The sequence below is a fragment of the Talpa occidentalis genome, unplaced genomic scaffold (assembly GCF_014898055.3).
Source record: "Talpa occidentalis isolate TD23 unplaced genomic scaffold, MPIMG_talOcc4v2.1, whole genome shotgun sequence".
In the NCBI taxonomy this organism is placed as follows: Eukaryota; Metazoa; Chordata; class Mammalia; order Eulipotyphla; family Talpidae; genus Talpa; species Talpa occidentalis.
The window spans coordinates 94912441-94930350 of record NW_026555331.1 but is presented as its reverse complement, the minus strand read 5'-3'; the positions used below and the strand labels follow the sequence as shown (position 1 = coordinate 94930350).

General features: G+C 35.1%; 1 protein-coding gene across 2 annotated transcripts in view; it reads left to right on the top strand.

Moving 5' to 3' along the window:
- Positions 1 to 200: 200 nt before the first annotated feature.
- Positions 201 to 17910, top strand: part of MEOX2 (mesenchyme homeobox 2) — a 69469-nt gene continuing 51759 nt past the window's right edge. The window contains exons 1-2 of one of the 2 annotated variants that reach the window (XM_037508377.2): positions 201 to 238; positions 621 to 1430. In XM_037508377.2, the coding sequence (XP_037364274.1) occupies positions 917 to 1430 (514 nt within the window). In that variant the 5' untranslated portion in view covers positions 201 to 238; positions 621 to 916. Of the gene's footprint in view, positions 239 to 600; positions 1431 to 17910 lie in introns of those variants that run through there. The other variant, XM_037508370.1, reaches the window with a different exon arrangement.

Genomic DNA, 17910 nt, shown 5'->3' with positions numbered 1-17910 from the left:
TTTCTCTCCTTTCGAACCTTTCCAGCCCGAGGTACGCAGCCCTGCAAACTCCCACCCGGCGTCCCAGTGCATTGAAAACCAACCCATAGTCACAAGCTGCAAAAAAGCGGGCGCCCCACCCCGCTCGTCCTGGCCACCAGAAAACCTGACGTTTGAAAAAGTTCACAGAACGCGCACCAAACTAGCAGTGATCTTTCTTTACCCTTAACCTTACTGCTACTTGCACGCTCCTTAAGAAGTAGGTGCACGTTTAACTTTCCTGCAGGTGACAAGGCACCTTTCCTGAGGGGAGTGAGCCGGGCACACGCCGGCTGCGGAGCTGGGGCTGGGGCTGGGGCTGGGGCTGGGGCTGGCGTGCGCCTTGCAGCGACTTAGCTACTGAGGCTGGAGGCGAACGTCGCTGCCTGCCCTGGCTCGGGGCGCGCCTCTTGCAGCGCTGGCGGCTGGCAGCGGCCGGCGGGCGTGGACGCGCTGTGTGCGTCCAGCCAGCGATAGGAAGTGGAGCCCGGGGCGCGTGGCGCACACTGAGCGGGAGTTTTGGAGGGAGTTTGCATGTGGTCAGCGCTTGGGCTTCTAAGCCAGCCCCCAGCTCACATTACACTCTATTTATAACCTCTCAGAGCCATTTCCCCCTGAAAGCAGTTCTCTGGGACCACCTTCTTTTGGCTTCAACCTCTCCTATTCTTGACATCTGAGTAGCTCGGAGGGAAGCTCCTCCAGGTCCCAGTGTTTATACGTGAAAGAGACTGGTCTCTAGGGCGCTGGGCCGGGATTATCTGAACTCTGCAGAAACGCGAGCGGCTATTGCTTGGGGAGGGCGAAAAAGTTAACACGGTCTCCAGTGAAAAGTGACAGACGGTGGTGGCGTTTGGGACCGCTGCGAAGTCTTCTGCCTGGACCCTGAGACTTGCATGCTATGGAACACCCGCTCTTTGGCTGCCTGCGCAGCCCTCACGCCACCGCGCAAGGCTTGCACCCGTTCTCCCAGTCCTCTCTCGCCCTCCATGGAAGATCTGACCATATGTCCTACCCCGAGCTCTCCACTTCTTCTTCATCTTGCATAATCGCTGGATACCCCAACGAGGAGGGCATGTTTGCCAGCCAGCATCACAGGGGGCACCACCATCACCACCACCACCACCACCACCACCACCAACAGCAGCAGCACCAGGCTCTGCAAACCAACTGGCACCTCCCGCAGATGTCCTCCCCGCCGAGCGCGGCTAGGCACAGCCTCTGCCTGCAGCCTGACTCGGGAGGGCCCCCAGAGCTGGGGAGCAGCCCGCCTGTCCTGTGTTCCAACTCTTCGAGCCTGGGCTCCAACACCCCAACCGGGGCGGCGTGCACGCCAGGGGACTACGGCCGCCAGGCGCTGTCACCCGCGGAGGCAGAGAAGAGAAGTGGCGGCAAGAGGAAAAGCGATAGCTCAGGTAAGGACGCGCCCGCGCGCTCGGGGCAAGAGGGCAGAGAGGTGACAGGGCAGATTCTCGCACTCCGGCGCGGTGTTCGGGGAGATGGTCCTATCTTGCACTTTCTGGTTTCCCGCGGGGCAGCTTTGGCCGTGTTGTTTGCGGGCACGTGTTCTCCTGGGGCAACGCTAGCAGCCAACAGCGCTACTCTGCAAGGTTTCAACTCGTTTACCAGAGGGTTGAGAAGAAAGGACAAGTGACAGTATGTGAAATCGATTGGGAAGCGTGACCTTCCATTCGAGCTGATGGGTGGAGGAGTGCACCCTGGGCTGCAGCGTCAGCCAGGCCAGCCTGCGTGCCTGTGCCACTCTTTGACTTTTCCCTTGCAAGTTCCTGACTCCAAGTGACTCTTCTTTCCCCGTGGTTAACTGGATTTCCATATTATTGCACAATATTTGGAACTTGCAGTGGAACTTGGCAAAGTGTATGAGAAATAAAAGTTTCAGATTTTTTTTTAATTCTGATTTCAGAGTTCTTTAAATAGCACCCTATTCCAAATGGTAAAAAAAAAAAAAAAAAATCCCTTTCGAAGGGAAAACACAACCTAGGAATACAGAGGATTTTAAGGAATGTGTCATTGAAGCATAAATAAATACTTGGTCAGGCTCTTGAAGAAAAACTTTTCTTAATAAAAGTTGTATTGAGGAGGTGCTAATCTTCAGAGAAAATCTGCGTTTTGAGAGAGGAAATCGTCCTCCAAATGCGTATTGTCCAAGACAAGTATTGAGGAACAAACTAACATTGGGATAGTGCTGAGGCTGGTATGTGAGGGTGTGCACGGGAGGCCTTGGTCTACATGGGAATCACCAGAGTAACCACTTAAATGGAGAACCTCCCTAAACAGATGCTGAGAGGCACAGTCTGCTAACTAAATTGTAACAATCCAGAGAAACTAGCTTTCCTAGCAACTTCTTAAAATCCTTACTTAGCTGTATCATTATGAAATTGTTTTAAAATGCTTTATAATTCGGGGGGCTTTACATTTTCTTCTGGTGCTAGGTGATAGCGCTACCTGTATTTCATCTTTTTGGAAAGTGTCATTTATTTAGTATAATACTTACCTATTTTTCTTCTTTGCGGAATTGGTTTTAATAGGCCTATGAGGTAATTCCAGATATTGGTTTGATGGATTAGAAAAGGTTTATGCTTTATAAAGCTTTAGGTAACATCCCAGATAAATGACCGCATATTTCATGTTCCTTTGCAGCAATGATAGCAGTTGTTCTGCAGGGTTAGTATGGATATATTCTTCTGTCACAAACCTAAAGTATAACTCCTTTTTTCTAAGGTTGAGGTGAACTTTTGATGCTTCACTAAAAATTAGTTGATATCTAGGAAAATTACCAGAAGTATCACTCACTTTTTATAATTCTTACCAATTATAAGTGAAATTCTCTTTCCACGGAGTGAGAAGGTTGATTATTCATTGCAAGAAGGTTACCATCTTTATTAGGGAAAAAAAAGGTCAATTTCAGAATCCTTTTTTCATCATCTTAATATTTGATGTTTCAGTGTAATTTTTTTTTGGAGATAAATCCCAGTTCAGGGTGCTCAGCACACTTTTGGAATTACCAGAAGTTCCTGAGAAACCTTTGTGATAGATTGTTCCGGATGCCTCCTGAACTGAGTCAATGCACCTAAGTTTCTAGGGCAAGCTGAATTTTCATATAGGCATATGTTACTTTGGTTTGCGGGAAACAGAAAAAAATGGGATCTGAGAACACCTTTCTTAAGAAAATTAATTATAACAATAGTGCTGCCCTCCTTTGTTGGAAATAAACTATAAAACAAAGTAGGTTATTTTTACATGTCGAATCTTATAATTGGAGTACTGGAGAAACAAACACACACACAATTCTTAATACTTGGTGCATCAGCTACATTAAGTATTACTAGTTTACCTTTTGAATGGAAAATACAATTCGTTATCACCAAGGATAAATGTTTGAAAGGAACATTTGATTAACTAAAATATCACATTAGTTTCTGGTAAATATGTGTATAATCATTGAAATTAAAATTTAATTTGCCAGTTTCACTATTTGAGTTAATATTTGCTATTCTTTAGATAGAATAAATTGAAGATCTTTTCTCCTCTGATTACTTCACATTTGGTTTTCCATAATTTGCATTAACATCGATTTCATTTCACAGTGTCTATGAGTGCCTCTTTCTTGCAGAAACGAAAACAGGAAAAATTACTATAATTTTGTTATATTATTAATACATATCTGTAATTGTTATAGAACAGCTTTAATATTTCCAACATATAAAATTAAATTAATTTCTGAATTCTTGAAATTTTTTAATTGGATAAGTCACATCATGCAGAGTAGAGATCATTTATATTTTGTTAGACTGTTTATAATTACTATGTATTTAAGGTTGAAAGTAGATATAATACATATAAATTCAGGTCAGACTTGGAACCAGAATTCTGTGTTTCTGTATCTAATACCCAGATTGTGTGTGTGTATAACCATGTAAAATTCTATTCGAATTTTAAACACCAGCAAATATTTAAATTAACCCAAGTTTTCATCTATGGTAATGATGCTAAATTATCAATATAATGTAACACTTTGTAGTGTGCCTTTGCATTAATTTACATTCCCAAACACACATGAACACACACATATGCAAACTCGAGAAGCTCAACGGTCTAGAAACTAGTATTTGTGAACTTAGGCTTCTACTGTAGTTTATTGACAATTAAAAATGACCAAGTTTAATACAAAAGCACGTTGTTATTTTTTATATGCATTAAACATTTTTGCAACTTTGAACCTGCTATGCTTTCCAGCATTATTAGCAAAACCAACATCTGCCACATCTTCAAAGGAACTCTTAAAAATCAAAACTTTACAACTGTACTTAAAACAATCTATACAAAGCAGGTGATTCTGAAAAAATGTCTATAAATAGTGTGAATTGCTCAACTTCAATTACGTTTGATTGTTCTTCAAGCAATGCAATAATAGGTATAAGCTGTTCACTTTCAGTTAAACCAAACTAGACTAATCAATCTAATTTTAGTTTGTACGTAGATAATGTAGTAAACAAAGATATAAATACTTTTATTCAAATTAATTGAGTATAAGTATATATTTTGTAAAAAAATAAAATTATAAAATAAAAAGGAGTTATTTGGGGGATGTGGATTTTATAAGGGTTTGAATCATTAGATTCTTCTCACTCAAATTGCAAATATTTTATTTATAACTACTAGTTCATCTCCTGGCTATCCAGAATGACAAACAGGTATTATGGCAATAAGATGCTGGAAGTTGAAATACAGAATGTGTTACCCACCCTAACTCTGGTATTTATTATATTGCGAATTTTTCCCCAAATATTTCAATCATCATGTTTTCTGAAAGAAAAAATAAAAGTTACTTTATTATCATATTGGATTATAGCTTTTCAACATTTATCATAGTATTAATAAAAATAGTCTGTTGAATCTTGATGATTATAGAATACAGAACGACCTAACTATCTCAAGTTTATTGCATATAATAATCAGTTATTTTCTGGTGTAGTAGATGAATTTTAAGTGTGAACACTTTAAAATGGTGACCTGCCATAAAAAAATTCAAAGTGCCATTGACCTACATGAATGTTCTGAAATGATTACACTGAAAATTCAAGAGCAAACAATTCTTTCAGAATTTATTGTTGGAAACTAGAATGAAGAGAAGCTGAATGCATATAAAAATAGGAATCGGTTCTGGTTTTGTATGAGTATATTTATAGTTCACGTGAAAAGGAAAAGCTTTAAATGTTAGGCACGTACTGCTAAAACTTTCATTTGAGCTAAAAATTCAGGACTAAAATATTTAAAAATTTAATATTTGTTCACAGTACTTATCAATGGAAACTGTTATGTTGGCACCTAGTAAGCTGATATCCACTAATAAATTGGGAAAAAAATCTCTCAAGAATTTCCCAGTTTTCACTCTGTTTGAAAGCCTTCACAGCTTTGAAATTTATAATGGATTATAAAACTTATTATTAGACCTACGTAGTCTAAGAAATTAATTTTAAATAGAAATAAAATAGCTAAAAGGATCAACCCACAGATTTAGGGAAATTTGGGAAGTTATTTTCATACTTAATAGAATAATCAATATTTTTCATTTGAGAAATAACCTATGGATGAATTAATAGCAAATTATGTAAAAAAAGCATATATAAATATACTACATATTTTTGGTATGGGTAGTGTTGCCAATTTTATCCATTTATTTTATTAAAAATTATGGTTTAAAACATAAAAGAAGATGTGAGGGAGGGCTTTTTAGAGTTCTAGCCAATGAAAAAGCAACATACTGCTACAATGTATTTTATTTTTGGATTATTTTCACTTCAGTAATTTATTTTTATATTTTCAGAATCTATCTCTTTTGCAATAATTGCTATCATGATTATGAACATCTATGAATGATAAATGCTAAGGATAGAAGAATGTTAGAAAATAAAAATAAAGCACTATCTTCATTATATATTGGTTGAGTTAATAGTTGTAGATGATTTACTCTGAAATTTTCTGTATTTTTGCTGTATTGTTTTTTATGATAATAAATCAACTTGTGAGGAAAATACATTAGCAAATGAAGTGATTATGGAGTAGCATCTTTTTTTTCTTCTTAATTGTAATCATAAATTAAGAAATATTAATACTTGAGTGGCCAGTTTAATTACATTTCCTGAACTATTACATTGATGACTGATGCCTATGGAGAAATGAAAAAAAAAAAAAAGATAAAATACAAAGACCAAAATCCAGAAAGTAGAAATTGAGGTAGGTATGATATGTATTTCCTACGCACTTTATTTAAGTAAGAAGACACACTGAATTGTCACAATTCATTTCTCTATATTATGTCTTATTCGTTTTATGGTTTACTTATCAATTTGTAAAGGTTATAAAGAAAATGAGGGTTTTTCTGTTTTTGCTATAATGTTCTTAAATCATTCATCTTTGTGAGGTTCAATATCCAACTGGAGAAAATGTAAAGTTTTGTGGATTGCATTATCTTTCTGATGGAAGAAAACATACAGTGGCAACGCTTTCTTCTCTAATGGTTTTCAACTTACATTATAAAAGTGGAGGTTTTTTTTTTATTTTCTCTTTAAGGAAATTGTGTTAGGTATTATTTTACAGTACAAAATAATCAATAAATCTCTTGATCCACTTGTATATATTTCAGACATTGCTCTAATCTTAGTGTTTTTATTTAAAATCACATGACATATTCACCAGTAAATAAACAAAGTTTCTTGGTAAAGTATACATTTTATGTTATTGAATGGGTCAATTATTAATTTTCTTCTATATTTGCAATTTCAAATATACAATATCACATTATTCATGAAACCTTCATTTATCATATTACAGTTTCCACAGCAATGTAATATTTCTGAGTGTATACATGTTACTTTGTATACATTTGGTACTACGCTTTGGATTTTGGTTTGTAAGGTACTGAAAATATTTATCATATGTTTTTGGTCTCTTTCATATCATATGAACAAGAATAACCCAGTAAAATCTGTATTATATGTATACATTTTTGAAAAGGGTTTGTATGAAAGAGGAGAAAGCTTTTGAAAATAATCACTTTGCTCTCTATATACTACACAGATTTCAAATTAATAAATTGGACCTTCAGTTTATACATTATTGCTCAGCTTACCTTTAATTGTTAATGTTTTCTTAAAAATTGAATAATTCTAAAACACTGTGTATTTTGGTGACTTAATTCTTTAATCTTTGGAATTTTTACTTTTATTGCAAATATAACAGAAGTTTACTAGGTAATAACTCATGGTTGTAAAAACTTTAGGGTTTTGATTAAAGATTTAAATTTAAAAGCTACTGCTCTTCAAAATTTGTATGATAAATTCAATTTGAATGTTTGAAATGCACTTAATTTTGCAGTGATTTGTTTTTATCTGATTCCTTTGTAAAACATTATAGATATATTTCTTGGATAGACTTTTGAAATTGTGAATATAAGATGTTTATTTTTGTAGTTTTTAGTGTCTACTGATTTTAGTAGAAAAGTTAATGGTAAAAATAAAATAAGGAGGGAGCTGAATTAACTAGGAATGGCAACTATATTTAAAGCACATTAAAGCAAGCCATTTACATAAAATATGTATGTGTATATTTAATGTATACATACACACACACTAATAGATAAATCCCAATTTAATTTCTTGGTAACAGTCTGAATCAGGGCATCCATATTAAAGACCTAATATGATGTCAGATATTCTAGGTGCAAAATAAAATATGAAGTTTCAAGCACATAGAGCTGTGTTCAGAGTCCAAGAGGTTGAGGTGATAATCATTGGTAATCATTAAAATCAATTCTGCCAACTCCCCTGCAGTTTTTATATTCCTGTTTTTCTCATCCTCTGCATCATTTTTTCTCTCCATTCTTCAAGAGATTCCCATAATGCTACCATCAAATAAAAGTTATCTTACATGACTGTAAGCAAGAAAATAATTAAGATGAAGTCATCCCTCAAGCTCTGCAGAAACCTAGGGGAGGGTCCAGCTTAAGTTGGTGGATGCCAGTAGGATTTTAAAAGCCTGAATTTTTGCTCTTTGAAAATATAGTCTAAAAGCTTTGCCAGAAATGACACCCAAATAAAAACTCGTTTTTGCAATGTGATAGCTATTTGCAATTGTAATGGTGAAATGTACTCAGTGTCTATAGGGGAAGTTTCTTACACTTTCTCTACTGTAAGGTAAACTTTTGGATGATTATTCTTAGCTGTTTGAAAAATTAGTAGACTAAACTGAGGTGTTTTCTTCTTAGCTGAAAGAAAAACTTAAAAAGGGCAGTGACTCAGGAGGTGAATACCAGTAATTTTTACAAATGACAGATTTTATTCTGATAGTTAGAACATGCAATTCAGGAAAATAGAATTGGCCCATCAAACGCTTGGTGGAAACTAAATAGATAAAATGTAGCTTTGATTTTGTATGGTACCAGTAATTTTGCAGATTGCTTTTATATATGTGGAACCATCTAAAGAGAGCTTTACTACTTACTGGGTAGATTGAATTAAGTGACATCACTGCTTATTTAATATTTGTCAAAAATAAAATGAGCTCTGAGTATGTTGACTGCCTTTACAAGTTAAAATTTCCTCAACTACTGGCTATGTTTACTGTAGAATTTTATTTCTCATTTGAAATATAAATGGCTTTGGAATCATTCAGCTAGCCTGTATTTAGATAAAAGTTATTCATTCAGACTGAAATGACAGGAGAGCCAAAGGTTAGGCATCCAAATATGTGAACCTGCTGCTGTTCACATTTCCAGCATTACCATATTTATAATGTCCACCTTCAGAGTTCAAGGAATTATTGATGCTTTTTCTTCCAGAATTATACTTTGTCCTTGAAAGTAGTGCTTTACCAGTTTTATTCCTGGATTTCCAGATGTTTGGGAAAAATTAAAAAAAGCAGCAGCAACATTTTTTTTTTCATATGTACCCATTAGTTGATAAATCATAAGGGATTGATCTTATTCTTAGTCATCCTCTCAGGTACATTAAAAAAAATTAGGTGGCACACTCAAAGGGATAGTTGACAAGTTTGCTCATCACAGTTTGATGGTGTGCTGTATACAAATAAAGCAACCCAAGAGGGTGCGTCACCCAGGGCCTGTCCACAACTTGAAAACGTTCCTCTCTCTAAACCTGGGGGAACAAACAGGGAGCTTTTACCAGAATCTATTGAGAACAGCAGGATAGAAACTTTCTTATAAAGTTAGAATCTCAGGTGGAAGATGGTAGATGATATCAAGTGTCATCCAGCAGCCTATCTTCATGGCCTCCAGTCTCTTTCTGTTGCCTTCCAGTAGCCAGGCATAATCAGAAGACAGAAAAACAAAGCACACAACTCTCAGAGGATCAGATTCATAGAATTCTATCTGAAGGAATTTTGCCGCAGAGGAGAAATGTTGAGAGTAGATCTGGGCAAACATGATGTCTTGTTCTGTGTTTTATGATCTGTGATTTAACATCTCTGCACCTTTTTCTAAAAATTAAATGGAGTTAATAATAGTAAAGCACTTGGGGCCTCCCTGGTGATGCAAGGGGTTAAGCACCGCACTATGAAGCAATCGCAGCCTCTGCAGCACAAGTTCAATCCCCGGCCCAGCCAGGGAGCAACCCACATGGCACAGCAGACCTCTCCTGTCTCGCCCTCTGCTTCCCTCAGCAGAGTGTTTTAATCAGTCTGCCTGTTCTGTTCCCCACTCTGTCTCTGGTGAGTCCTCTCACCCTGCACATCTCTGGCCTGTACCCCAGCTCTTGTATGCATAAATAAGTAAATCTTTAAAAAATAATAATAGTAAAGCACTAGAACACTGGCTCAGTATGTGTTAATTGTTATTTTTATCATACATAAATGAAGGCGCATTTATTTAATGGCATGCACCATCTGAAAAAACTTTGTTATGTCGCCTTTTTATTTGTATTTTACTACTAATACAGCTATAGGAAATTTTCCTTGCCTAAAAAAATGCTTAAGATTAAAAATAACCTGCAACTATCCTTAAAATTTAAGTCACATGCCATTTTCCTGAAATATAGGGCGAGTTCTAGACAAAGTTGTGTAAGGCACTCAAGTTACTTTTATCACCCTTGAGATTCCTAAATCATAGCACCCTTTCTTGGGTGTCTCCTGTCATTTCTCCATCAAAAAACTGTTTTCAAAAGCAGTGGGTAAAGGATATTTAGTTAAAAGGGAACTGAATTTAAACCAAAGAGATTCAAAGATGCCATTAAAATTGTCAGCCTTCATTTCAGCCTGTTAAGGTAGGAGGGTCAAATGACATTTTTTCTGCTGTGTTATGATGATTTTTCCATAGAGCATTTATATATTGTACCTCTTTGCTAGTATTACATGGTTCCATTTAGAGACCCCCATGAATAGCAGATATGCATCTGCTACTCAAAACTAACAACCTATAAGCACACATAATGTGCATAAAAATTCTATATTGGTGATGAATTTTTTTCAAAAAATAATTTATTTGTGTTTTATTTATATTTAATAACCCTTGAGAATTAGTTTTCAAGTTGAAGCAATAGAGAACAAAACTCCCAAGTTGGCAGTGCTTGGCAATCAGTTAGTTTTCTTCTTTAGTTTAATCACCTCTCTGCAAGCACAGGTCAGTGTGGGAAATTCAGAAATGAATGTACCTCAGAGAAAAATTTAAAGTATTATATGTGATGGTATTTGGCAACTGCTTTTGAATAAATAGTAAAATTGAATACTGTGAGTATTAAAATTCTAAGTGCCAAGAATTAAGTGTTTCAGAGTTCCTAGATTCAGAGCAATTTGATCCTGAATTATGAGAAATTCAAAGGAATAGTGATTGCTTCTCAGATAGATGATGGGAAGGCCAGGAGAAAGTAGAGCGAGAACAGGAAGAACAAAACACTAAATGCTCAATAACAAACAGCAGTGACAAGAAAGGGCCCACTGTGTCAACTAATTTGTTACCCTGGAATTCAGGGTAAACATGATTGGTTAGTTTCTGAATGAGTTTTGAGCTTTCATGTTTAAGTAGATCATTAGAATCAGAATAATCAAGACACTAGAAGAAAACCAAGGTACCTTCCCATTCATTTAATGTATTTCCTAGATGAGAAAATAGGTCCAGAAAAGTTAAGTAACGTCTGTTCATTCAGCCAAGTAGTGGCAGCTGAACTTCCATATCCTGACTTCAGCCTACTTCCCTTTTAAGGAAAATCTCATAAAATATTTTGAAACCTTACATTTTTTGTCTTCCCAATAAAAATAAATCATTTAAAATGTTGGCTACTGCTTTTGAGTGAATAAAATGGAATTTGACAAAGTGCTTTGCTTGGGTGTAAACTACCTCTCTCTGAATCCGATTTTATGATTACTTCAGTCATTTTTCATTCTTGTTTTATGAATATAAACACTGACATGTTTTCTATTTCAGTTTTCTAATGATGTAGTTCTTGTTATCAATAACCAATGTGCCTGAATATTTTTGACACCTCATACAATAAGCAATAGCATTTTAAAGCTTAATATCTGGTAATATGCAGGAGTACTTTGTTATAAATTCAAGGAGAATAACATTTTGGGTAACCATTTGTGAATTGAAGAACCTGCTTCCTGTTTAAAAATGTATTTGCTACAAGGAAAATTTTTAACAAGCTTTTTTTGTGTGTGTTCAGATGAAGTAATGAAAATAGTTACAAGCAGAAACCAAGAACTCTCACTTGTCTCAAGTCATTAACTTTATCTACATTCTTAGATAGATATTGAAGTTTATTTTTTATTTGAATACAATCCTCCTGAACAGCATATTGTCTAAACTATTAACGACTATTTTGCTTATGCTAATCAGATGTGCTCTCCTAGTTTCTTCTCTTCTACCCATACCCATCTTCTCCACAGTCTGTAAACACCAGATTCATCCCCGGGATAATGAACTGTATAACCTCTGCAACTCTCTAATGCTGATCTCTTATGCTAATTCTAGATCTTTAGTTCTTACTAGACCCTCAAAACACAATATTAAGCATCCAAAATACAGTTGGTTTTCCTGATAATCTTTTTGCTCTAAACACAACTCCACTCCCAAAATTATAGAAACCATCCTCTTTTATATCATTAATTTTAATTTACATTTCAAATCCCTTCACATTAATGACCTCAATTGACAATTTCTCCTTCTCCACTTGATTTACATTAAAAACTCAGTTATGCTACTTTTTCTGATGCAGTTCAGCCCAATCCATTGTATTCTACATCCTTTTATATTGTCCTATCCCTGCTTTGATGCCTATTGCACTTAATTTAATTTTCTACTCAGAACTCCTGATGTAACTCTCTTTTGAGTAAATTTATCTCTTTACAGTCTTCCCTAATGGGATCATATTTTGACCTTGTCATTCTTCTTGGAGTTCTACATTAAACTAAAATTATTCCACAATATAAATGTTTAATTATACACTTTGATGGAGAAAGTTGTGTGGAATATTTCTTGACTGCAGCTCTATATATTGAAGTATCTATGTTAGGAAGTATCAGAACACTGTTTTAAACTCTTACCCATTTAGCATTGTGTTCCAAAGACTATAAAAATAATACTTTGCTAGGAAAGTATTGCTGTAAATGCATTCACTTATATCTGTTTTTATATATATATATATAATGTACAATTCTATATTTCTAATATATAATAGATATAGGTATCTGATGTTAAGCAACATTTGGCTGCACACAAGAGTCAGTACAAATAAAACCTAGCAGTTGTCACTGGTGGACATTACCCATTTCTTGTGTTAAGTATGTTCCATCTATAACCATATAACTCAGTCATTGAAGACTGTATTGACCAGCTAAGCCTTTTTTTTGATATTGGTTTTGCTTTTATTTACCCTGTATTTCTTCAAAAGGGTTTTGTACCTATCCCTTCTTACCTCAATTAAAAAGATATACAATTTAAAAAAAGTTTTCTTTTCCAATAATTGTAAATTAACATGCAGTTGTAAGAATTAATATGGAGGGATCTCATATACTTTGTACTCATTTTCTCTCAATGCTAATATCTTGCATAATTATAGTAGAATAACACAATCAGGAAACTGAGATTGATACAATCTACTAGCTCTATTCAAGTTTCTCTAGTTTTCATGCACTCGTGTGTGTATATGTTTAGCTCTGTTTATTGACATATTCATTTGGTATTTTGATTCCATGATATCTTTTTCCAAATACATATTCATTATTTTCATTAAAACATGACTGATGAGATCTCAGGTCAGCACCACCTTACATGGACATTTGCATTTTCCTCACCTCATTAATGTCTATATATTCCATAACAATAGACTTAGATTATGTCTTGTGATTCTTTTTGTTGTATATATTTCACATCTTTACCCTTTGATTTTATTTACATTTATTTATTTTGAATATTGAATTGTATTTAATCTGGGTTACTACATCTCAAAAGGAAGGTATACTATAATAGTCATAGCATCGCTTGAAATATGTGTATTTTCTAAAGAGAAGATGATACTACTTGAAATATTGAAGCAAATAAAAAACAAAGGTATTCCTGGCTTCTTGAAAAAAATATCTATGGCATGATAACATTGTTTGTTTATTGAAAATTAATTAAATATCTTTTGATGTAACATTGCCCTATAACATTACATGTGTTTCAGGTGTGTCTCATTATAAATCAACATATATGTACCATCAACATGTATATATGCCATATTAAGTTCACCATGGAAACAGCCTGAGTGCCCAAGGACAGAGAAGTAGGTCAGAAAAATGTGGTATATTTGTATATGTGTGCATGTATATATGTGTGTAAAATAATATATACACACACACACATATATGATATACTATTGCTATTTGTGACAACTTGGGTGCAACTGGAGAGGATAATGCTAAATGAAATAAGTCAGAATGAGAAAGACAAATACAGAATGGTCTCACTTAATATGTGAAATAAAAAGAAACATAGTCAATCAGAAACAAACCAGTAATAAACTATTAACATCTGACTGCAAATATGAGGCAAACAGAGTACGGGTGGAGCAGGGTAGGGAAAAGGCCCAGTGGAACATGGTGGAGAATTATGGGGGCACAGGTGGTAGGTGGGATGTGAAAGTATACATTTGTGGAGGTTTGAAACTATAACTCCAGGAGCAGATACAGAAATGTAAACCTGCTTTGTTTCAATAAATACAACATGTAAAAACTAGTCTAATTCTATTCTTCACCATACAATTGACAAATTTTACTTGCCTTACCCACCACCTAACCCCTTATCTTCTAGTAATTTGGTCTTTTATTCCATTAATATGGAGCCCTATATTCTTATCAAAAGGAAATTAAGTAACAGGTAGTATGTCAATAGGGTTACTGAGTAAATGAGACATGCAGACATTGTGAAGTTATATTATGCATTATTTTTACTTTATTTAGTTCAATTGTTTGGTTTTCTGTACCGCATAAGTGAAATCAAGGTGTTTGTCTTTCTCCATCTGACTTTTTTCACTAAGCATAATGCCCTCTAGGCCCATTCACATTATTGCAAGTTGTAGGAGCTCATCTTTTCTTTTTTTATAGCTGAATAATTTTCTACTGTGAATGTAGACCACAACATCTTATCCCAGCATCTGTTGATGGGTACTTAGGTTTTTTTCCACTCTTGGCTGTTTTTAATAATGCTGCGGTAGTACATACACACCATGGACTATTACTCAGCAATCCAAAAAGATAAACACGTGCAATTTGCAGCAACATGGATGGAGTTGGAAGGGATCATGCTCAGTGAAATAAGCCAGAAAAAAAAAAAAAGAAAAATACTGGATGGTCTCACTCATAGCAGGAATCTAGAAAACCTAAATAAGGGACCAGGAAAAAGAATAACTATAATAAAGAAAAAATCAACAAGCAACAAGCGACTATAAATCAGACACACACTACTGGGGGGGGGTGGGGAGAGGAGGGATTGGGGTCCAAATCGGGGGGTTGCAAAATTGTATGGGGAATATAAAAATAAAAAAAATTAAAAAATAATCCCCATTATTGCTGCTTCAAAAAAAAAATAATGCTGCAGTGAACATGGCACATATCGCCTCAATTTAGCCTTTGGAAAGGTTATTGTCTTACTTTTCTTTTGGTGTGGATTCCAGTATTGGGTTAGCTGCACAGAAGTGCTTGGTTAATCCTATTTGGACATAGAAGTGCTTCACTAATGAAGAATAAATTGTCTATATTAAAGGTTTTCTGATACTTGGTTCCACACTCCACTAGTAGGGTTAATCCAAAAATGTTTGGGTAGTCTCTACAAGCAGTTAATGAGTATCCATTATAAGTAATTACGTGTGTTTGTTTCTGGTTGAATATTATGGATCCTTCTAAAGTGAAATGCCTTTGATTATATATTTACCATTTGTGGAATAAACAAGGCAAAATTATGCCTTTATTATAAACATTCATAATTATGCCTTTATTATAAACATTCATAACACAGTTTAAATTGCAAAGTATCTATACATTTAAATAATTTCGGGATGCTAAACCCAAATTCCTGTGTGAGAATTTTTCATTCCACTATTTTTGTTTGTTTGTTTGTTTTGTTTTCTACTATTTTTTACTTTTTAACATCCCTGTTTATTTTTTTCTCCCCTTAGGTGTGGTCACCATAGTTTTCCCACCATGAAAACACCCATAGTCCTCTACAACAGTCTATTGTCTTCTCTCCCTCTGTTTTCTACTCTTCCCCTCTTATAGTCTTTGCCTGGTTCTTTGTTTGATTCTCTAGATTCCATATATAAATGAAAACATCTGGTATTTACCTTTCTCCCGCTGGCTCACTTCATTTAGAATAATCTCTTTCAGTTCCATCATGTTGCTGTGAATGGCCTGAGTTTGTCTTTTTTGAATGCTAAGTAGTGTTCTATTGTGTATATATACCACATCTTCTTGATCCACTCATCTCTTCTGGGGTATTTAGGTTGATTCCATATCTTGACTGTTGTCATTCTCTATTTTTAAATGAGACATGCTTTTCTATAGTCATCGTGTGCATTTTTGTTATGCATTGTTGAACTTTCCCACATTCTACAAGTCAAGTATTTTTAGCATTTAAAATTAACAAAGAGAGAACATTAAATCATCATGTAATTAGAAAACATACAATAGTAATCAATCTGCATTGTAGTATTAAGTAGTGATACAAATACTTGATTTGATAAAACACATTTTCAAATTTTTCAAGTAGACTGAATTTAAAAATTGAATATTCTCTTTTATGGGGACATTGATACATGATGTTGATTCAAACTGTGATTCCTTCTCTGAGTATGACTGCTTAAAATATTCAAACAGGGACCTCCCTGGTGGCCAGTGGTTGAGCACTGGGGTGCGAAGCTGCCCACAGCCTTTGCAGCACCAAATAAATAAAATAAATCTTTTAAAAAAAAGTAATTAAAAATATTCAAACAATGGCTCCTGATTAGAGAATGTGGATCTACACACTAAGTAACCACACACGAGGCAATCTGGCTAGTGAGGAAAGAGCAGTGATAGTAAGGAGTGAATAAACTAGAAACATCATCTTACCTATTATTTTGAACATAGTAACATATCACATATATTGTGTAATAAGTGGATATTTTGCAGAAAGACTACTTGTGCAAGTAAGCTAGCCTTTATTTCTGTAAAAGTGCCAAAAATCTATGAATATTGTTGTATATTTTATTAAAAAATCTGTTACACTGTTTTCATTTCAATTCACAATGAAATGAAAAATAATTTTCAGACTCTCCATGTACCCACCCCTTTTTCGTTAGCATAGTATCATGCAGTTATTTTATTCTAACTAATAACTCTCAACACTGGTGTTAAATTGGAAAAATGTGGGTACTTTAAAAAAACTACTGGTATTTCATAGATTATGATTAAGTTCATCAATAAGTAGAGCTAGATTGTATGTTTTTTTTCTTTTTTTTAAGATTTATTTATTTATGCATACGAGAACTGGGGTACAGGCCAGAGGTGTGGGGGGTGAGAAGATTCACCAGAGACAGAGTGGGGAGCAGAATATGTGGATCGACAGAAATACTCTGCTGAGGGGGGCAGCGGGCGAGACAGCAGAGGTCTGCTGTGCCATGTGGGCCACCTCCCTGGCTGGGGATTGAACTCGTGCTGCAGTGGCTGTGGATAGCTCTATAGTGCTGTGTTTTAACCCCTTGTGCCACCAGAGAGGCCCCTAAATCTTATATTTCTTCATAGTAGAAAATTAGAGCATTAAAACTAGAGGAAATGATAAAATAAACAATCTTATACCCGTCATGTTCAATATTTTCCAACACAAGGCAAATCGTATCATTCATACCATTCTTCCCCTCTCTCACCTCGTTCCAAATATTTTGAAACAAATTTCAGATATCATTTCATATGGATGTATGTATTTTTAGAAAGCTCTCAAGTGATTGACATTGTGTAGTCAAGACCTATAATGGTGCAGATTATTCTTGTTTCTAGATTAAAATGTTCTGAGAGGTGGGGACTCTGTATACTAAATATCATTTTCTGCAATCAGGGAATATGTCAGCCACAGCTGCTCAATAAAAATGAGGAATTTATTAAAAATGGCCATTTGTATACATGTGGTTATCACCAAAATTAATAATATTCTCCTATTCTGTGTAGTAAGTAGCCAGTAGCCATACAATTATTTAAATTTTAATTAAATTTAAATGAAATTTAAAATCAGTTTCTCATTTTTACCAGCCATGTTCCAAATGCTCAGTAGTCATAGGAGACTATTGGCTAATGTATAAGACAGAGCAGATATAGAACAATTCCATCGGTTAGAAAGTCCAGATGAACAGAAAA